Consider the following 22,876-nt stretch of genomic DNA (forward strand, 5'->3'; position numbering starts at 1 on the left):
CACAAGGCATGTTTAAGATTCTTCGGCTGTTCATGAACCAGAAAATTTCATGCAGAAATACTGTATAGTGGAGAATTAGAGAGTACTTTTGTTTACAAGACCAACATTAGTGATATTAAATTTGTATTGCATTTGCACTTTCATATATTTTTTGGGATAAAATCTTCAAAATGGAAGTAGAGGGGCCTGAGATATTACGCAACTTGATAGCATCTTTTCTTAGATCTTTACAGCAGGAGAGAAATCTGCAGCCAACTCCATTAAGTGACACTTTTTTCTCAGCTAACAGTTTGGGCAGAAAGCAGAGCAGAAAGAATGATAAAATGTCTTTCGAGGAAGTTGATCATTTCTCCGTCTTTGTCCTCAGGTTCTCTCTCTGGGTGCTGACGTGCTGCCTGAGTACAAGCTCCAAACGCCACGCATGGACAAGTGGACCATCCTTCACTACAGTCCCTTCAAAGCAGTGTGGGACTGGCTGATCCTGCTGCTGGTCATCTACACGGCCATTTTCACACCCTACTCTGCTGCTTTCCTCCTCAATGACATCGAGGAGCAGAGGAGGCGGGAGTGCGGCTACTCCTGCTCGCCCCTCAACGTGGTGGATCTGATCGTGGACATTATGTTCATTGTGGACATCCTTATAAACTTCAGGACCACATACGTCAACATCAACGAGGAGGTGGTCAGCCACCCGGCCAAGATCGCCATCCACTACTTTAAAGGCTGGTTCCTCATAGACATGGTGGCCGCCATCCCGTTTGACCTGCTCATCTTTGGCTCAGGATCAGATGAGGTGAGAGGGGGTTATCAATTACTATTATCAAATAATTAATGATTCCGAGGTAGGCTGTTCCAATCAATTAACAAATCAATCGGTTTGTCCATCATTTAGTTTTTCATGTAAGAAAGTTAATTTGTAAGAACGGCTGGATTAGATTCTTACCTTTGTCCTCTTTTGCCTTTTTCTCTTTGCTTTTTTTCCACCTTTCCGATAATTCAAATAGTTTTTTTTCCAAGTACAGTAACAAACTGCAAAGGCCAATACTCCGCTCTTCTATGACAAGTGCAACCACTATTCTATATATTTCCAAAACTATGTCAAAATGCGCATTGATGCAATAAATGTCCTTCTAGCCTGGAAACATTTCACATTCTTAACATACATATGTGAAAAGTATGAGCACCTACATGTGTTGGCGATGTTGAGACTCAATGGTCATTTTAGTTATCGTCACAGGGAACCATACAATAACCATCTACCTCCAGAGTGCCATAAATATAATGAAAGCAGAATTTAAATGTATATTTTATTGCACGTTTCTAAAAGTGTAATTCAGTTAGATTTTAACTGTCTGGTAATGAAATGGGTGCCTTCTTAATCTTTGTATCACTACATAAAACTGGAAGTGATCCTGCATATGAGCCAGACAAATTTGGTGGTGTTTTGGAGGGAGACACAGGGGGAGGGCTGGCAGGAACAGACGGTCCTGAGGGAGCTATTAGCAGAGAGAGAAGTTGAAGAAATTGATCTGCAATTTCATGGAACTGTGTGAACTGTTTTCAGTGTGTCAGTTTCCAACACGCCTATTGATTAGCAGAAAAAATTGTAGAAAAATTAACCCCTTAACGCTGATTGTCGCGAATTTGCATCATACCGCTTTAATCCACATTGCAGCCGAATCGCGCATGCATTCCTCTAATGCCAGTTTGTGCATATTTAACACACACCTAGGAACCTAGGTGTTACAATGTAATGGTTGTAAGCCAATTTTGAGGCTGTTTTGATGAAATAAGTGTATTTTGAATACACAAAAAAATTGTTTTTACTGCATTTAAGCATTGAAAAAAGTGGACATATACTGTTTGTTTGAACCCTATTCTAGTTGGTGAACCTACCTACATTTATACCTATTGTATGTGCTACAGAACAATTAACAAACTCCCCTTAATTTAGGATCAATTTGAAAGCAAAAACACAAAGAATTAATTTTTTGATACAATTCTAAATAAATTCAGGCGTCAAGGGGTTAATGAAAACGACATGTTTGATGTGCAGGTAACCACAGAGGATTCTGTGGTTATTCTGCAGTCTGGTGCTTGTTGCACACAGTTTAATAGTGGCTTGACAGTGTGCAGTTAGAGACTACAGGTACCTGCTGCTTCTGCTGTGAAGAGTCAGCAGAGGCCTTCAGTATAGGCTGTTACCTGTCATGGCTTACAGGGCTCGTAACAATCACTCGTTAATCTGTGTTCTATCTGGATGGCGTTTGTGCCATAATTGGTATATACAAATAATATTGTTGTTTTACTTTGGCTACATGCATCTTTATAATACTCGCCCAAATTCAATGCAGCTTTGTTGCACAGCAAAGCCGAGTCCCTCCTCGGTCACCCCTGTGTCATGACGCGAGGCCACAGCTCCAGCAGTCATGTTTCAGAGCAGCTTTCTCCAGCGTTTAGACTGCTAAATCAACCTGACGCTGGGCTGTCACGTCCGCTTCCCTCCGCTTTCTGTTCATCACAGCCAGACTGAAAGGGCCCCAGGCAGTCCAAATGAGTTAAAGAGGTCTCCGCCTCCCCAACCACGCTGCCTGTTTTGCTCATGTATGACACCTAGCCTCTTTAGTTTCAAATGCCAGATGCCAGGATGTGTGATTACACCGCCCAAAATATACACAAACACACCCCAGATTGATGCGCGTGTTGAGGGCGAGCCCCCCCAGATGTTGGTCCGCCGGTTTGCAGAGTCATTATTTACCAGTAGGTGTGTGTTCCTGTGAGGGAGTCCATGGCTGGAGGCTTGCAGTGAGTGGCAGGTGGAGAAAAAAGAGCAGACAGCGGCACGGTACCTCTGCACGATGTATGTCCTCATCATGCAGCCAGATGAGTGCTGCAGTGACAGAATGTGTGCCCCCGATACAGCTTGTGTCCACAGCACACAGTGACAGGAATGACAAAATGTTGTATTTTTAGCTCCTCCAATCACCAGCACAAAGTGAAAATAACACATCCATGTACAGTTTTAGCTCTTGTCTTTAAGGTGTGTTATTTTAGCTCTTCGTGCAGAGACGAGGACTATTTTTAGACATAATCTCTTGCACCTTTGTTGCCTGGAAACCATCTCTGACAGTATGTTAAGATTTTTTTTTTGTTGTTGATTTCATTAGAAACATGGCAGGTTGAAAACTCGCGTGAAAGGCTCATCGTCAGTGTAGGATTTCAGCTGTGCAGGCTGGCAAATGAGAAGATGTGGCGTGGTGCTGAATTTACCTACAGGAGTCATTTGAGCCCCTCCATCATTTTCATATCAACATCCTGTGATAACATGAGACTATTTGCCTGTTGTGTTCATATTCTCATGTACATAGTGTTCAAATTTGAGGTAATTGCAAATAATGGAGGTTTTTTGTGAAAATCATCTCGAGCCAGAATTCAAATATTGTTTTCCTTTAACCCGGAGCAGGGTAGAGTAGATTTGTGCACATAAACAAGCGCAAGAAATTGCTCTGAACGAAGCCGAGATGTTTTAGAGCATGGGTGATCTTAGTTTAATATGAGTCGATTTTTTGCTTCGGTAGTCCTAAACGCTCACAAGAGGAATATCGTTTAGTGCTCAGTGTGAATTCGAATAAGCAAGTCTGCAGCGTCAGGTTTTTATTTGTTGTCAATGAGGCAGTGATTATTACTGATTGGATCTCATCCTGGGGCGAGGCCTCGTTACGCTCCCTGAAAGCCACGCGCACAAAAGCTCTTTCATGGCAGATTTTCTGTATACATTTCCAAATTCTGCATTTGTTTTGTCAGATTATAAAATGGGCATTGGCTTTGGTTGAAGCAGACTGTACAGAAATGCACTCCTGCTCTATTATTCTGCAAAAAACCTGCAGCAACGTCTGTGCTAAACAAAGCCGAGAGAGGAGGCAGGTTCATTGTAACGAGCAGCCCCCACAGTCTCACTTGTGCACACAGAATAGCCACAGATGAATTTTTAATCTGTCTGCTCGGACATTAATATAGTTGTGCTCTGTGTGTTTTCTTTTTAGGTTAGATGAATAAGTAAAACAATCTGGTTGACTTGTTCTGTGACCTGTGCAGCTCTTGTGCATGGAGGGAATACTTAAGGTGTCGCTTGCAGGAGTTAACCCACAGAGAATTAACAAAAATGTTGCAGTTCCTCTCAGCTCGACGGAGCTTTTTAAGCAGCTCTTTCAGCTCATCGCTTTTTGTTTTTCAAGCCCACAACTTTACCTCAGTCTCGCTGCTCTCGTCAGCTTGTTTCCTGCTACAGTTTTCAGTGACAAAGCTCTGAAGAATCAGCAGCAGGCAGACGCAGTTACAGACTCGCTGGTGAAAATAGTGATGCATTTAGCCATAAAGAGCCAGATATTTCCCTGGGGAGTTTATGAAGAGCAACACAGAGCTTAAAGGAGGGTAAATATTGGACTTGCATTCAGAAGGTGGACACAAGCACGACTGCACATGAATGCTAATGTTGCTCCGTAACTGCTGGATGTGTAAGTAAACAACTCTGTGCTAGCAACTTATAAAAAGTGATAATATTGCAGGTTTAAGTTCAAGAAACAGAAATGACAAGTTCAGATCAAGAATAAAAAAACAGTGAAACACAGAAAAATCTTACCGTGAGTCAAACACAGGCAGTAAAAGTTCCCAGTGATTTCATATGAGAACAACATGTGATAGCATGGATGTACACAAAGTCGAAAGGTTACAGCACAACCTTGGTTGACTCTTGGTGTTTTAAAGTGGCCAGGCGAGCCTGGAAAGCCACAGTGGCAGATGGCCAGAGGGATATTCGGCGGATATGTTTTATACAGCTGGTTGCTAATGGGAGCTTTAGATTCGCTCCTCAGCCCCGAACGCCTCCGACTTACTGTAAGCCCAGATTTTAATCAAAATTACACTGTGTGGGACACATCATACGGCGTGTGCTGTGTCAGCTGTGCAGGTCACTCAGAGGCACCACACCTAAGGCAGTGCATGCTCACAGGCGACGTTCACTGGATAATTGAGGGCTCATCTGTTTCTATATATGATTCATTCACTGTTCGCTCAGTTGTCAGTGAAAGTGCTCGCCGGCCAGATGCACAGCAGTGAATGATGGCGGTGATTTAGAGGTGAGATTGGGAGGATGGAGGCTCTTTAATGGACCCATCAGAAGCAGCTACAGTGCTCTTCCTCACCATGACGGAGACTCGCTCTCCCTCATGAATCATCGTCCTTCTAAAAAAATGAAAATCCACCACCTTTCCTGCTTTTAGTACTTTGAATACCCCATGTCATATTTCCTCACGGCTGCACAAGAGGCCCAAATAACCAAGTGCAGATGTGAGGAAGCACAATTGCTGCACGAGGCTGCGGGTAATGATTTCCCCAAGCATATTAGGATAATTGTCAGGTGTGAAAGGGAGTGGTTGGACTTATTTGTGTTCTCTAAGCCTCACTTATTGTGTTTACAGATTGCGCGACACTGATAGATCGGAACTTGTGCCGTGGCTGTATGTTGGCCCCGTTCACCCCAACTCTTCCTCCCGTAGTCTCTGTGTTAATTAAGTCTGGCTAGAATATTGAGAGGAGAGGATTAAAGTGCTTTGAATTAAACGGAACAGAAGGCAGTGTGTGTACATTGTAATGTATGCATGCGAGTCTGTTCGCGTATGCAGTCTGATGGCTGCTAACATGCTGTTTTCTTCCCGTTGACTGGCTTTGAGGCTTTGACAAACGTTCCAAGCTGCTGATATTTATGTTTTCGCGAGCTAATTTTTCCATCATCATATCCAGTTTCATCATCGGCCAAATGAGTGAATCACGTAACTCTCCCTCTCGCACCCTCGCGCGCTTATTTTCATGCCAGCCTGCTCCACTAAAAGCCGATTCCATAGCGGCTTCCATGATTTTCAGAGCCACAGGCAGCCGTGTCTTAGTCAGTGAAGTCGTGTTGACACTGAGGGATGCTTAGACCTTGAAAGATCTGTTTACACCAGCAGGAATGATCCACTGTCTAGTCTGTGTGTCTAGCATGTGCGGTGTGTGAATAAGATTAAGCATTCCTAAGCTACATATGTTTTTGAATCTCTAATCCGGATCGTCCTGATGACCCCGACCCCTGACTCTGACAGAAGACAAACAGCTTGTTCACTTTGATTGCAGGAAAAGGGTTGTTATCAGTGACATACTTGCAGGATTTTTCCATTGCCGTGTTCAAGAAACCCTGGTCTGACTTGGAAATTTAGATTTTGCCTTGCTTCACAGTTTATAAGTTGATCTACAGGAGACTAATGTAAAACCTGATGAAGAGTGGTTGAAAGTAACTAAGTAGATTTACCCTTACAAAAAAGTAGAGTCTAGTTGAGGCGTTTTGCCACATTTCAACTGTTTGAGTCGCAAAGACATCAAATGATTTCCAATATTTAGTTGTTCCTTCTTTCCTCCCTCGCTGATCATCTCCCGACCCCTCAGATTTATCTTGTGACCCTCCAGAGGGGCCCAACCCCTAGGTTGGGAACCACTGGACTGTAGTTCATGCTAGCTCCACCTCATATAATGCTGCTCACACACTGAGTCATCTGTGTTTACGATCTAATAATGTCAGAGTCATATCAGCCACAGTGGAATGAGCTTTTCATGCTTTAAGTATTTAGCTCATAATACACATTGTCTGGGGGGAAGCAGGGACGACAGCAGATGTTGCCACATGTTAACATCCATCAACCAATGGGGGATTTTACACACACCTCCAGATGACGAGCTAATTCCTTTTCTCTGTTCGTTTTTCACCCTAGACCACCACTCTGATCGGTCTGCTAAAGACAGCCCGCCTCCTACGGCTGGTACGAGTCGCCCGTAAGCTGGACCGCTATTCAGAGTACGGTGCTGCCGTCCTCATGCTGCTCATGTGCATCTTTGCCCTCATCGCCCATTGGCTGGCCTGCATCTGGTACGCCATCGGCAACGTGGAGAAGCCTTACCTGGAGCACAAGATTGGCTGGCTGGACAACCTGGGGGTGTCGATAGGTGATCTTTCTTGCTCTTTGTAGTATTTTTAAGACAAAATTTAGGGACGCAATTTTTGATGCTAGCATTGTTATTCATTGTAGGAAAAAAATATAACTACAGCGACCCCAGCTCAGGCCCCTCCATCAAAGATAAGTACGTCACAGCGCTCTACTTCACCTTCAGCAGTCTGACCAGTGTGGGCTTTGGGAACGTCTCCCCCAACACCAACTCTGAGAAGATCTTCTCCATCTGCGTCATGCTCATTGGATGTGAGTGACAGCAACGTACAGCGTTTCAACCCTGTGATTCTTCCTGACCAGGAACATCTAATCTATAACCAGACTTTTGCAGGACATTTTACAGATACAAACCATTAAATGTTGAGTCCATTTGTAAATATTGAATTCTAAATGTATTGGTTTAACACAATTATGACTCAATGCCTTCCTAAGCTAGGTCTTTGCTGCCACACAGGAAGCAGACAAGGTTTGTTTGGTAGCTACTGTGCATGAGCAGCCTTAGCCGCCATGGCTCAACAGTACCCTTTATGGCCTCTCTCCCAGCTCTAATGTACGCCAGCATCTTTGGGAACGTGTCCGCCATCATCCAGAGGTTGTATTCAGGTACGGCCAGGTATCACCTCCAGATGCTACGGGTCAAAGAATTCATCCGCTTCCACCAGATCCCAAACCCGCTGAGGCAGAGGCTGGAGGAGTACTTCCAACACGCCTGGACGTACACCAACGGCATCGACATGAATATGGTACGTGAGGGATTGTGGGTGCATCAGTGTGTCTTAGCTCAAAATATAAGTCTGCTGGTGCTTTTCTTTGTTGCTTCTTCTCTCCTCCCAATATCATTTGTGTGAGTTTGAACCATTTCTGCCCAGTTTCCTGTCCCTGAAAAAATGCTCTTACCACGTCGTGAAGCAATCCTGCTATGTCACTGGCATAGTATAATGTTTTCATCCAGATTATACTGTGCAATGTTCAGTCATAGCCACAAGTGAAACGAAAGCCACAGTTACGTCTTATGCACACAGTAACTGTGGCTTTCCTCATCATGATACTGTTCATGGTACTTATATAAGTTTGTCTTTTCCATGTCTGCCTCATGTCAAATGGAATGACCCCACCACTCTGGTAAGAGCAGGAGGTACATGTGTTAACACAACTAATGTTGATATGACTGTTCCTCAGTGGTAGAGCTTCATCTCACTGTGTCTGATACCGGTAGTGTTGTTAGCCTTTAGCTTGTGCAGATAGCGGTAATGTTTTAATATGCAAGTTGTGTAATTATTGCCCCAAATATGCATGTAAGTGGAGGACAGGTTCCCTCAGTGTCTTATCTGTACATACATCAACACATACTGTAAACACTTGCTGTGATGCCACATCATGGAGGGATTTACAGTATCTACTCGTGCATGCCGGTTATTGCAGACGACCCACAGAGTGCTGAAAGTCTCTCGCAGGCCACATTAATTGTCCATTACCGGTAGACTTGCATGTGGCCTGCCTCGAGGTCTCTTTTTGCATGAAATCTGTGTATTCAAACACAACCCCATGATATTCATCTGGTACCAGAGACAGAGTGAATCACGCCTGTGAGAGTGGGCACAGCCTCGCCGGGCGCTGCCAGGTTTCCCTCCCACTGTGGGAGGCTTGGCTGCACGCTCCGCGGTGGCACCTGCACTTGCCAAATGTTGTTCAGTCTTTCCTTTCCAAATCTACTGGTCAGGTTTTGTTCCGAGCAAACAAAAAGCCCATCAGAGCCACAAAACCAGTTCAGGCTGCGTTTCTTTTTGCTGTGCTCGTGTCATTGGCACATTGCATTTTATGTGTAAATGGCAAAGTTGACAGATGTGTTTTTATTCTCGTTTCAAATGTCCCTTATGTGTCCTCGAAGCCCTCCCCCTCGCCTTCCAGTGTCTGTTATGGTGTTAACGTTTGATCATTAGTTGTTTTGTCAGTGGTCGCTGTATCTTTGTCTTTGAAGGGTAAGTCTGTTATAAGTCTATTTTTATGCATCAGGAAGTCCTCACAAACAATGTAATGTTAAATATTTTTCATTGTATTTTCAACAGCCTCCCAGGCTAACTCGGATGGGAAGGAATTCTTGACCGATCAACATTTGTGATATTTCCTTTTTGTAATCTATTTTTTACTACATAGCATATTATGGTTCAGAGTATCGAGGAATGTTTCAGTACTGAAAAGACTGTTTTCCTGCTTGTTGGTCTTACATGTACCAGGTTGTGGTTCACAGACTAGTTTCTACATCGCAGCACATGAAGGCAGTGAAATTTGTACAAATGTGCTTAAGTATCACAAACAAAGAGGAGACATAACAAATATTGAACCTGTGCTTTGAGTCTGTGCTGTCATTTATCTGCAGCTTCTCAGCCTCTAAATGTTCTGTCTTGTCTGTCGTCTGCTGCTAAAGCTGCTGAAAGGCTCAGTGAATCGTAGCTCTGTGTAGAAAGACATCGCAGGCTATTTCCACTGCAGGGTATAATAGGTTTTGAGAAGAAGGAAAGAACACAAGTGGCAATTGTATCAAATTTCTCTGGCAATCTGGTCAATTAGACGTGCAACTTCATCCCAGAACCAAAATTCAACACTCATTATAAATGTTCTCACACACACGCACGCACACACACAAAACAAACATGACTTCCACGTCACATCTGACCACAATCATGTCTGCTTTGACTCCAGGTCTTGAAGGGTTTCCCAGAGTGCCTGCAGGCGGATATCTGCCTCCACCTCAACAAGAACCTCCTCCAGGGCTGTAAGGCGTTTTGCGGAGCCACCAAGGGCTGCCTCCGGGCCCTGGCCATGAGGTTCAAGACCACCCACGCGCCCCCCGGAGACACCTTAGTCCACAGCGGGGACGTTCTCACCGCACTCTACTTTGTCTCCCGCGGCTCCATCGAAATCCTCAAAGATGACGTTGTTGTGGCCATCCTGGGTGGGTCTACCGTACATCTGGACCACGCCTCTGTCACACAAATATTATATTCTATCCTTCTTTTGAGGGATAATTTATTTAACCTGCTTATCAGGTAGAGTCAAACTCGTGCAGTAGATACCACCCTCATGTCTGTACAGTAAATAGTAAGCTAGAGCCAGCAGACGGTTAGCTTAGGCAGAAAAAACATTAGTCTGCCACACATTATATCACAAAAACTGAGCTGTAAAAACGACGATGTGCTGGAAATATTCCTTGGTCTGTACGCAGTGACTTCCTGGAGTCACGTTGCCAACCTGCGTCTGCTGAGCTAAGCAAACAGTGGTATCGATCCTCTAAATTAATTCTCAGCAAGAAAACAAATAAGAAAATTCCCCCAAAAATTCAGCTAAAACTCTCAATGGCTAATTTACTGTATTTAAAACAGCGGTTTGCATTGAAATATTCACGTTTATACATTTAGCCCTGACATTAAATCTCCCACATACATCCCTGAATTAAGCTACTATAAGCTCTCTACATACCTTCCACCGCACACACAGACATTTAAAAAGCATCCGTTAGCTTGTCTGGCTGTTGGATATCAAGTCTGACGAGTCAAGGGGTGTCAGCGTGGAGCTTGACACAGGCTCACACACAAGTGATGCAGAAACTTGGTGACATCCATCTAACGTTTCTGCACGCAGAACGTCCAAACATTTTTAATTAGCCCAGTCAGTTCTGTTGTTGAGCCAGTGTGGAGCTCAAAACACCTCAAAAGCAACCAGAGAAGAGTACGTCTGATAGTCCTGTCATTCCAGCCTGTTTAGCTTTGCCTGAACTCGCCTCCATAGTGCAGACGCGGGTGGGCCAACTAAATGAAGATGGCTCCGTTGTGCTGTGATATGGCTGGGTTGGCAGCTGAGATCCCTGTTGGGTATGTTGTAATAACTTATTTCAAAGAACACTGTGATTGCTGCCGCCTCACAGTCGTGCCTCAGATGAAGGGAGAGGACAGGAATGAGTGGGGGAGGACACATGGTGGGACGAGGGTAACGGAGGATCTGTGTTGATGGAAAAAAAAAAAGAGAGAGCATGATTGCTTTCAAATAGAGATGGATGACAATAGAAGCAGGAAGGGATTGAGAGCTAAGCGAGTGGGCGGGATAGAAGGAAAAGACAAGTGGTGGGAGGGAAAGAAGAGGAGAGTAAAGGGAAGATTGAGGAATTCAGGAGAGAAATAAAGTGCCAGAGGGAGAAAGAAAGTTAGAGTTTCATGTGGTTGTCAGTGTGGTGTGATGACAGGATGTTTTATCGACAGCATCCAGATGTAATCGCAGTAAATCTCCTCCGCCTCCTGTCATCCCAGCGTCATTCTAAGCCTTGTTGGCACTTTTTTTTTTTAGCCTTTAATGTCTGTTTTCATGCAGCCAATAAGGTTTGGCGAAACCGTTGACACAATAGGGTCATGATGAGCGAGAAGCATGGAGGTTGAAGTTGTAGGTCGCACGCAACTCAGCACATTCGCTCTGCTCCGGCAAGAGAAGTGCTGATGACTTAATTTTCACTCTACAGTGCCGATACACCACTGTCATATGGTCGCAAATTGCACTACATTACAGCACACATGGAAAATGCAAATACAAATGTGACACCGACAGAGTACACACACACACAGCAGTGTTAGACCTGATGCTGCTCCTGTGCAGGGACGTCCACTATGGAAGCCTGAAGTGTCAATATTAACTGAATAAAAAAGGCGTCATCAAATACTGTACACTCATATGAACGCATTGTATAAAATATTTTATTGGACATGTTTTAATTTCGCTTCATTTAGAAAATGCTGTTTTTCATAATGTCACTTTTTATGTCGTATCACTTTTTGTGACAGTGGTTTTGTCACCGCCCCCTCAGCTTTCAGCCAATCACGTGCTCTGTCTCGTAAGAGGACAAACAGCTTCCTGATTTAGCCACTTAGCAACGGTTTAACTTCACTCATTGGCTGACCACTGACATGAAAAATATCGGGAAACATGCCATTATGACCATTAAATCCTGTCGTTATAAAAATAAGAAATATCATTTCATAACAGTGATTTAACATTTAATAATCTCTTGAGCAATTTGTTCAATTTATTTCTGTTTAACACTTTAATCCTGCAGCAGCATGTCGGTCATTACTCACTGAACAGCGGCAGGATGTTTGGTGTGTGACTTCCATGCAGGCTGACTGGCATTGTGTAAATCCTTTTTTTAGATGACTGTGATGCCCTTTAGCCTCTTTAACGTTCTCAAGCTCCTCTGCCAGGTGGCCCGTCTCTTTATAGGTCGTCACATACTGTATTACATACTGTCTGTTTGCATACAGCTGAGTTAGATAACAATCTCTAAAGCTGCCTCCTCTGTGGATGTAAGAAGCTGAAAATAGATGCGGAGAAAAGCTCATGTCCTTTGTTAGCTTACTCGGTTACTTATATTTGATTGCTGTCCTCTCACCCCGTCTGTTTCCTCCTTAGGTAAGAACGACATTTTTGGCGAGATGATCCACCTGTTCGCCAAGCCGGGGAAATCCTGCGCAGACGTGCGGGCGCTGAGCTACTGCGACCTCCACACCATTCAGAGGGAGGAGATTCTGGAGGTGCTGGACATGTATCCAGAGTTCGCCGACCACTTCCTCACCAACCTGGAGCTGACCTTTGACCTCCGTGATGAAAACTCTAAGGTAATGGAGGCGCCACCGACAGCTCTGGGAAGCAGCAGCCTGGATGGATTGAAGGCTTTTGTAAAATCAATCTGCTTTACTTTACAGTAAGACAGCTCCGAGTAGGGACCATGAACTTAAATTAAACAATCCGCTCCTTGTAGCGTATCTCTGTAACGTCCATTTGAATTGCATGAATGGCTTTTTTTATTAATTCTCCTCAGTGCTTCGATTTATCCACGATTCTGGGAATGAAAGCACGAGGGCTAATGTAGACGTTTGCTGGAAGACGAGTGAGCGATACTGTAGAGAGTATCAGTCAGGCACTGAGGGTGGGGCGGACGGAGGACGTGATGTGGGCTGTAATTGTGATGAATTAAGTGTAGTGGAAAGACCGGGCCGGTGGCATTATGTGAACGAGAAGCCGCATTAGTCAGTTGTTTTATTTATCTTTTAACACAGAGTGGGAAGTGCACTTTGTGTCGGCCTTCTGTTATTTATTCAGACAACCAGAAAGAGGAGAGCAGAGAGGAGAGACATGAGAAGGTTCTGGTAGGATTACATCAAAAACAGGAGGTTACACACTGATCCAACACGACCAGCAGGAGTTTATGTTGCTTAGTTAAGGCTTGAATGGTGAAAGATCTGATCCCAGAGCAGCCACCAGCCACCAGCTGGTGGCTGCTCTGGGATCAGATAACTAGTGATTTATTCGATGTCCCTTTGCAGACGAGCAAACAAGGAACTGACTCTAATGTGGACGACATCAAGTGTTCAAGACGAGTGTCCTACAGGAGGAAATCCTCCACAGGTCAGAGACACCACGCCACACCACACACCGCTAATGCTACTGCTGGCTTTAAAAGCATCTTCTTTAATTCAGACCCTGTTCAGTAACCAACACCTCAGTCCTGCTGCAGCCTCATCAGAACATAATACTGATTCACTGACAATTCCCACGTCGAAGCGTCATTTTTTAAGCAGATTTAAGCACATCTGTTGGTTGGAGAGGGTTGAATTCAGATTTCTGCATTTTGCATGGTCGTGTTACAGCCTTCCTCAAATGCCCATATAGTTTCTGTCGAGGACAGTCTCTGAAATCCCCGGTCCTCTGGGTTCTTTAAATGAAGCAATAGGAGAAGCTGTCGAGTCCCAAAAAATCAGTTTTATTTTAACATCAATAGAATGTGCAAGGTTACAGAGCTCTGGGTCTCGACTTAACCTTTCCCTGATGCAAGTATGCAAAGTTTTGCACATTATTAAATGAAAACAGGACTTTGCAACAATACCCAGCTCTGCTAAAGATAGATCTTAATAAAGTATGAAAGCTGCAAAACTGATTTATTCTACAGTATGTGAGATTATTTGTGCATCTCTGGCTTTGGTCTCAGTAAAACCGATGGTGCCTGTTTAAATAATTAAGAGATGCTCCCACTCAGATGAGAAGATTGCCCTCCACCTGTGCACAGAGACTGGGTGGAGCAGAGTTAATATAAGACCTTCCTCTGTGACTCCTGAAACTGTGAAGGGCTGATGAGGGGCTGTTTGTTTGTTTGCACATGTGTTCGTGGGTGTTGCTTCACGTTTGAGAGACTCCATGTTTGATGAAATCCAGGATTCTTGCTTTCCTCAACCTTCACATGTGTTTTCACTGCTGGGATTCACAAACCTCTCCACGTAGCATAACCTCTGTTTCTAAAAGCAGGTATTTTCTTGCAATAGATGAAATCACATGACCGGGGTCCTGTTTCAAAGTGTTTATTGTCATGTTTCGTCTTCTACATCTTGTGTGATGCATGTTTAGAGCAGAATGCTGCAGCAAACGGTGCAAACAGAGGAGCCGGCTTTAAGTGTGAGCTCACTGCTGCTCCTCAACATGTCTTCATTCATTCTTTTTTTGTTTATTAGACTTTAGTTTAGGCAGACTGAACCCTGATTTTCTGAGCTTGCTTTGTGAAACACTGTGTGTTCCGCTTAGACAGTGTCCTCAGATCAGTTTCACGATATATACACACAGCAGCGTCCCTGCCGTCAGGATGTAGCGCAGCTTTCAAGATGACAGTACACTGAGTGTTTGAGCGAGAGTGACCCGCACCGTGGGAACACTTGTAATTTCACTTTGAACAGCCTGGAGACTTGGGAGTCGGAGACGCAGCCTCCGCACAGCAGCACTCAGCAGTATGGCTTTGATTCAGGCAAATCTAATTGGTCGCCATGGTTACAGGCCGTCTGAATACAGTATCGCCACCTCCCAATATAACACGAGCGAGGACAGAGACTGTACCCAACAGTCCATTTCACAGTCTGGCAGCCGGCGTAGCCTGCCTCCGTCCGTCAGGTGTGAAGCTGCAGAACTCAGTCAGATGAAAGTGAGCAGCGCTCGTTTAATCATACGTGACTCGTTGACGCATTTAGAGTCACTGTCGATTGCGTAACGTCATCGGAGAACTCGAAAGACTCACTGTTCAGTTTCCCTTTCACCTTGTTTGTCCTCACTTCAACCCTAAAGCAAAAACACTCGCTACCTGTTGTCAGAGATAATAATAAGATAATGAGACAAGCCCGACTTCCCCAGAGGAGGCTGAGCAGAGAAGTCAGTGTTCCCCCAGCAGATCTCCTGATTGCCGTTTCTCCCTGTAGGCGCCCACAACAAGGAGCCGGTGGCCGCCTACTGCAACACCAAGATCTACACCGAGGAGAGGCGCGAGTCCGCCGAGGAGGGAGAGGACGAGGAGGATGAGGAGGACGAGGAAGGCAGGGAGGAGGAGGAGGAGCAAAGGCCCTTGTGTTCTGGTGTGCTGGGATACCCGGTGGTTAGGGACCACGCCCTGGGCCTGGGGCTGAGCGGCGCCTCAGACGCACAGGCCGGAGACAACACGCAGAACCAGACATACAAAGGTGACGACAAAAATATCCACCTCACCCCTGACTTCTCATTCTCAGATTTCTCATTTTAAACAAGCAAACACGGCGGAAACATTTGTGTTAAACAAATCACTGTCTTGTTTAAACAGACACCAAATTTCCTATAAATCTGCCAGCTTGCCCTCTAAAGTTTTACTCCAGAATGGTAATTGGCTCAGAAGTTAATTTAGAAAAGCCCAAAAAATCCCTAAGCCCCAGAGGAGGAATGTCACACCTATTAAAAATCCAAACATGGATTATGTGTCATTATGGTGAAACCTAAAACCCACTCAGTAATGAAACGTAAGAGGATTATATCCAGCAACCGGTCCGGGGTCACCCCCTTTTGATCGTAGGTCACGACCAAATAAAGGATTTACAGGACACATTAGGTAAAATCATGTTGACATCAGTGTATCTGCTGAGTCGGGTCACATCTCCGTCTTTTTAGGAAATCTGGGGTTGAATCATTTACGCAGAAAATGAGACAGAACAGTCATCCAGACAAGACAAGCTAGTTATAAAATCCGCCATGACTGAGCAGCTGCGATGGAGATTCCCGCCGAGCTGCAGGAGAAATCCTCGCTCTCGCCGTCTGCCTGCAGCGACACGGTGAGCAAACACAGCAGTGTGTGTCCGCGGCCTCGACCTCCCGTGACCTCCCGCCTGAAGGAGGCGTGTGCTGTCGGCTTAAACCCCCATAAAATCATCCAGTGTGAAGAAAAGCTGATGCGCGCACACACACACACACACACACAGGTACTCCCTATATTTCAACAGCCAAGTTAAACTCGGCGTGATTCCTCGCTGGGATGAGGAGGCTGTGTGTTGATTTGAGAGTAATATCCCATAATTCAGCTGTTGCAGCCATAAAAGTATTTCAGCCAGAAGAGAGAGCAGAGTGATATTGATTCCTATAAACAAACACACAGAAAATGTCAATTTAATCTCCAGCCATCACTCGCACAAACCCAAAAGCAGGAGAGCAGAAATCCCGCCGAGGGTACGATTGTCAGCCGGGGTCAGATGTGTGTTTTCCTCTGTAGGATAGATGTTAGGATTCAGGAGGCGGTAAGCTCATCACAGCTTAGTAAAAGCTAAATGATGAGAAGGCACAACACAAGATGCTTCCCCTGAGGCGCTGTTCTAATAACACAGATCATTTACCCAGTGTGTGTGTGTGTGTGTCTCCAGAGCTCCACGCAGAGGAGTGGGTGCGTCAGCGTCCCGACGAAGGCGCCGAGGAGTCAGCCCAGTGTCAGGAGACGCCGGCCGGGGAGGACGACAGCGACACAGACCTCACCTACGGAGAGGTGGAGCAACGGCTGGACCTGCTGCAGCAGCACCTCAACAGGTGAGGAGACGGTGGGCCGCTCTCGTGGAAACACTGAACGCCACACGCTGTTCAGAGCGCAGTGGAAGGATGATTTTTTCCCACGTGGGCTCTAGCTGATGGTCTGTGGCCTCCTTTATGTAATCCTTCTCTGGCTTTATCTTAGATCCCATCAGTTTCAGAGGATATTATGAAAATCACGTACTCACACTTTTTAGAGGAAAACTGATTTCACACATCCAGGTGTGGTTGCAGGTGTTGGCGAGTACTACAGCATATGTGAAATAAACCGTTAAGTGTCCCCAGAGTCGGATAAATGTCCTCATGTGTGGTTATATTAGCATTATATTGCATTGTGGGTAATTCCAGGAAGAAGAATGCATTAATTTTAATCTTTTTTTTTTAACCTGTCCATAGCAATGATAATATTAAATATGATAGTTTTGAAGAGTGCAGTTTAAATCAGTGCAGGGCTCCTTTAGTTTTCATATCACATAAATCCAGTTAAAATGAATGAAAGGAATCACATCATTTCAAACTTTGAGCTGAATGTGTTTTTTCAGAGATGAGGCTCCTGACCTTTACAATGAATAAAGACACCTTTGGGATCCCGTTTGGCTCCGTTTCCCATCATAGGCTTTTTTTTTTTTTCTTTCATGTCCGTGCAGTCATCCTTCGGCGCCGCCGTTACAAACCCCCGCATTTCTGCCTGTAATTGGCTGAAGACATTTTAAGGCCAGACACCCGCCGCAGCCGCGCTAATGCGGCGAGGGAACTGTGCGAGCAGCTTCATGTGATTCTCGGCTGCTGCTCTGATACAGATGAGGGGGAGGCAGACAGTCAGCGGCCGTCTATTTATAGCGCGCAGCCATGAGATGCAGACACATTGCAAAGACTCCTGACGTCATCCTGTGGGGTCGGGATGGTGCATGTCATGGTGAAGTTGCAGAGTTTTGATGCCGTTATGGGGATACGAGGCAGCGGGCATGGCATTTTTTTGCAGAACCAGGCTGGGGGCCAAAGTGTTTATGTGCACTTATTGTCCTCTAAAGAGCCAAACAGGCACCTGGCAAAGCGACAGAGGTATTCCCCTCTGCTCGCTCTCTCTGCGTCGCCTTTTTTTTTTTTTGCTGATGAGCTGAAAAAACGTGGAGAAAAGAGGTGAATCACCATCTCAGACACTCCATGATGTAACTTGCTGCATTAGGTGATGACACATAGTGCAGATGTTCCGTGTTTAGGTCCAGCAAACCTGATCTTCAGGTGAGTTTACCTCTCTGAACGATTTCAGAAATATTAAGTAACCATCATCTGTCTGGTCTTAGTGCACCACATGCTCCAACAATCAACACTCAAGTTAAAAGTACATTTAATCAAGTATAATTCTGATGTACGTGTACTTCACTACATCCTGTATCAGTCACCGTGTATTCGTTTTTCTGCAGACCCGGTACTTTTGATACTGTGAGTACATTTGTTGATAATACTCCTTTACTTAAGACTTTGCATGCAGAACTTTTACTTGTAATGGAATATTTTTCCTTAAGTAAAGGATACTTCACTCATGATTTTCATATATACAGAAGCACTGTAATGCTCCATAGAGACTACCTGCAGTTGTAAGGTTTAAGCTGCCCCCCAGTGTTCGGTATCAGTATTGACCAGAAACATCCAGTGTCACAGCAGATCACACACATATTCAGACATTCACGCTGTTCACCACTGATGTAGTCCAGTCCACTGTTTATTTCTTCCTGAGAAAAGTAGGGCAGAAGATAATAACCATCATATTAATTATTGGGCTGACAGTCAAGCGACGGTAATGATGAAATGATTATTGATCCCTGTGGTGAAATTAGGTCACTGCAGAAACAAGACAAATGGAGCGCGAGCACGCGTCCTGACATCAACACAGCGTTTAATCCACTGCTGATGTGACACTGACAGCATCGCAGCAAGCGCTCTGAGGCTTTATAGTACTGCTTTAATCCTACTGTACTGCAGCAGCTGTTTGTCATCAGTATGCAAATCACTATTGATTAGGAACACTGAGCATGGAGACAATCAACTCTGTTTGCTGCATTAGCATCTTTTTGTTCATCACAGATCCACAAACATGCTAAATTTGTTCTTAACACTTCCAGCCTTCATTCAGGAAGACGTCCTGCAGCCGCAGTGTTTGACAACTTCCCTTTTTCATTTTGTTCCATGTTTTGCTCGCTGGCCGTCAGACTGGAGTCGCAGATGACCTCAGACATACAGGCCATCCTGCAGCTCCTCCAGAGGCAAACCACAGCCGGCCCTCCAGCCTACAGCACCGTCACCTCAGAGTACCAGAGCCCAGCCATCAGGGTCCAGCCGGTTTCTGGCGTCCAGACAGACCTGAGCCTCGCTCCAGCTCCGCCTCGGCCACAGGTACTCTTCACTCTGCTTCAGAGGAGGGAGGAGGGGAACTTGGGAGTGTCTTACAGTAGGGCTCAGTTTGCTAAAAAAAAGATAAATGAGGTAGTCCTTGATGTAGGATACAGTGTCACGGTGCAGCTGCATTGCCAGGGGCAGAGCACCGCAGGCGTCAAAGAGCTCGACTCTCTCCAGGATCAGGAGGGTGATCCTCCTCCACTCCACCGAGAGCTTGGTATGCAAACTGCAGAGGGTCCAGGAGGTCAGGTCGCAGTTAGTCCTCGAATGCTGCAGTACTAGCCTCATGACATGTGATGTAAGTGCCACATGTCTGTAGTCACGGAGAGCATTTCTGTAATTTTTACAGTTTGTTTTTTCCCAACACACCAAACCTCATATAATAACAAGTTTAATCACCTAAAATGCAGGAAGCTTCAGTAACACTGCAAGTGATAACACATGCTGCTCGTTGTCTTCAAACCACAGTCAGGCACTCATATGATCATTGGAACAGGGTTCCAGAGGTCCCTTCTTAATGTGAGTCCAAAGTCCTGCAGCTGCTATCAAGCTTCGGCAGTCTAAAACAAATCAGTGAATATCAGTCTGGGTTTTTTAGTGCATTTTGTCTCACAGGGAAACTAAAGATACCCAGTTGTTTTGACTATCTCTGAAGTAAAAATACACATTTATTGAAGCATGTTAAACTGTATTGGTGAGCTGAAGACACCGAGCCATCGTAAAATACTGTCACCGTTTCCAGTTTCTATCACAGACATTTGTTCAGCGCGTCCAGTTTTCAGTTTTGTCTGAACAGACATTTGTATGGTAGCTGTGTGTAGTCTGTTTCCTTTGATGTATCTGCCAAATGGCTCATGACGCCCACTGTCTCCCTCAGAGCCCTGGCCCAGAAAAGGCCCCGAACAAATCCAAAGAAACCTGCCCGGTCCTCCTTCACACAGAGACTCTTCCAGACGGGAACTTTGCTGGGCTGCTGGAGGGCGGCGCAGACACGGAGCAGAGACACACTCACAACAGCGCGGACTCTCCAGAGCAGCAGCCGCCGCCGCCGAGGTTCCCCTCCGGCCGACAAGCCTCTCTACCCGACGTCCCCAGCAGCTCAGGAATGTTGGGACTCCACAGGCCAGTTTCTGACCCGGGGCTTCCAGGAAAGTAGGCCTCCCCTCTGCGCTTCGATGTTGACTGAAGGTCTTCTCTCAAGCTTGACTCAGGGTCTACGAAAGAGACTGAATATGCAAAGGAAAACAAACTGTAGACTTTCTTCTGTTCTTTTGGGGGAAAAAAACTCCCCCACCCTTCCAACTATCTGATGTATAAAGTCCATTTATACAGAGGTATTTATACACTATATTATTACCATGTATAAAGTCACCATCCACCGTGTACATACGTCAAATAGAACACTGCCAGCAACACGAGGCACCTAATGTGCTTTTTCTAAAAGAGATATGCATGTTTTAGTTTCTCACGGTCTCTTTCGGTTTTCTGGTGCATGTTCCTCACACACACTGCTACTCACCGGGCAATCAGGTGTGATCTTGGCATGCTTACAGACTACTGTAGCTCTCAAGTCTCCTTTTCTATCACTCCTCCCTCTCCGCGGGGACGAAAGCTACTTGAAACTCCGTCCGAGGCATTTCTATATTCCGCTCTGCAGCTTCATCAGCAGCCCCAAACGTTCGACGACAAACTATTTGGCGTGCCTGCTGTACGCAACGTCGCCACAATCAGACGAAAATCCTCTTCAGCTCAAAAGCCAGAACACAGTGTAACAATAATGTGTGTAGAGGCTGCGTGGACATCCCATAGCACAACAAGACTTTTGTCTTTGAGAGCAATAATGAGATATTTCTAGAGTTTAATACGCTGTGGAGATAATTTTATACAACCGAGCGAAGGAAAAAGCATCTTTTTGCAGCATTTTATGTCATCTGTCTGTGAATTAAACAGCTCAGCTGTCACGCGCAGGACGTTTCAGTGGTTAACTGTAAATGTTCAACAAGTTAATGCTTAAAGTTGAGGATGTAGTAGATTTAAAAACATAGAACTACCATATAACCACCTGCATCATATCAATATTACATAAGCATGGTTGTGGGGTATCTGCAGCCGCAGTCAAGATGCATGTAAAAGGCATTTATGTGCAGGCAGTTTGGGGATTTTAATGATTTCTAAAACTTTCTGTGACACAATGATAGAAAAATGTACAAAAAGCAAGTAGGTTTGGCTTCTTTTGTACGCTTTGTGTGAGATGAGAAGCACCTTGTGGAAGTGCATTTCTCAGTCAGTGTGTCACAGGAACAATGATTCGAATCCCCAACTCCGCCTTCACGTACAGTCCTTAATGAGTGTATGTTAACTTTTGACTGCAGCTGTAAGACAGTTGGACAGGTTTCCTCCCAGCTGGAGGAACTCTGACTATCCCACACAATAGTGTTTGGTTGCATGCTTTAGGTCTTCCATTATCTTCTAAAAAAGTCCAATGTAATCATTAACAAAACATCATGAGGAAAAAAATCCAAAAAAAAAAAAAAAAAAAAGTCATGTTTTGGCAGAGGACGCAGCTCAGCCTTCAATAGCCTTAGCTTTATAAGCCTGCTCTAGCCTTTATCGATCCAATGCAACAGAAACCTGCTTCTCCACTGTCACACATGTAAATGTACTGAACCATTTTGGGTTTTTTAGGGTGAACTGCATGACAAGAAATGAATTAGTCATTTTAGTTTTCTAACTACAGATCCCCACACGAGCTCACGTATTGCATGGTGACCGCACTCGACTAAATTACGTAAAGGTCTCGATCGGCCATGTGAGACATGTATCGTAAGGTCCCGCACATAACTCAAACAGAGATTTAGAAACTGGTTAGACCTATTTTTCTAAAACAAAGTATTTCATTTGCCATTATTTTTCTATGTACCTTATTGTTTTTTTAAAACCCCTGCTGTTAGTGAGAACGCTGTTGACTGCTGATGGGAAGGTGATGAATGCGATGCCTAGCCTCTCAATGTAGCAAGCAAGACGTCAGTGACAGGCGGCGCTTTGAGCTTTGTGCTGCGTTTACTGTTCAGATGGTTAATCTTGATTTGATATTGCACATTGATTTTTCACATCATTTTCCCTCTGAATTTATTCTACACTTTACTGTCACCTTAAGGCCGAGCTTCATTCTGTGCCCCTGGAAGCCTCCTCGCTCACTCCCGGTGATGACATCACCACGTGGGGAAGTGATGCAAGGGGTTTGCAAGGTGTGAGACAAATGATGAAATCTCATCAGGTGTGAGGATGAAGCGGCTCACGTTTCCTACACTGTAAGAACTGAGATGACGGGGGAATATTATCCGAATGCAGGATTACGATGGACAATACAAATGTTTCCAGCAGAGCGCGGGGGGGGGGGTTTCTTTGATAAGCTTTCTTTCTCGAGCACAGATGTAGAACAAAAGTTGCTAAAGCCTAACTCGACGTGTCCGACGCCTGAAGAGTCGTCTACTGAACTTTCACGGGATTTGCAAACTTTTGCACAGATTAGAAAACTTGCTGTACTGGAT

General features: G+C 44.9%; 1 protein-coding gene across 1 annotated transcript in view; it reads left to right on the plus strand.

Moving 5' to 3' along the window:
* Nucleotides 1-21,212, plus strand: part of kcnh7 (potassium channel, voltage gated eag related subfamily H, member 7) — a 60,902-nt gene extending 39,690 nt beyond the window's left edge. The window contains exons 8-18 of the mRNA XM_041965917.1: nt 368-793; nt 6,801-7,032; nt 7,116-7,283; nt 7,578-7,777; nt 9,735-9,987; nt 12,486-12,691; nt 13,400-13,481; nt 15,311-15,568; nt 16,769-16,928; nt 19,139-19,322; nt 20,203-21,212. Of these exons, the coding sequence (XP_041821851.1) occupies nt 368-793; nt 6,801-7,032; nt 7,116-7,283; nt 7,578-7,777; nt 9,735-9,987; nt 12,486-12,691; nt 13,400-13,481; nt 15,311-15,568; nt 16,769-16,928; nt 19,139-19,322; nt 20,203-20,481 (2,448 nt within the window). The 3' untranslated portion in view covers nt 20,482-21,212. The remainder of the gene's footprint in view (nt 1-367; nt 794-6,800; nt 7,033-7,115; nt 7,284-7,577; nt 7,778-9,734; nt 9,988-12,485; nt 12,692-13,399; nt 13,482-15,310; nt 15,569-16,768; nt 16,929-19,138; nt 19,323-20,202) is intronic.
* Nucleotides 21,213-22,876: the final 1,664 nt, after the last annotated feature.

Source organism: Chelmon rostratus, chromosome 24 (assembly GCF_017976325.1).
Source record: "Chelmon rostratus isolate fCheRos1 chromosome 24, fCheRos1.pri, whole genome shotgun sequence".
Taxonomy (NCBI): Eukaryota; Metazoa; Chordata; class Actinopteri; order Chaetodontiformes; family Chaetodontidae; genus Chelmon; species Chelmon rostratus.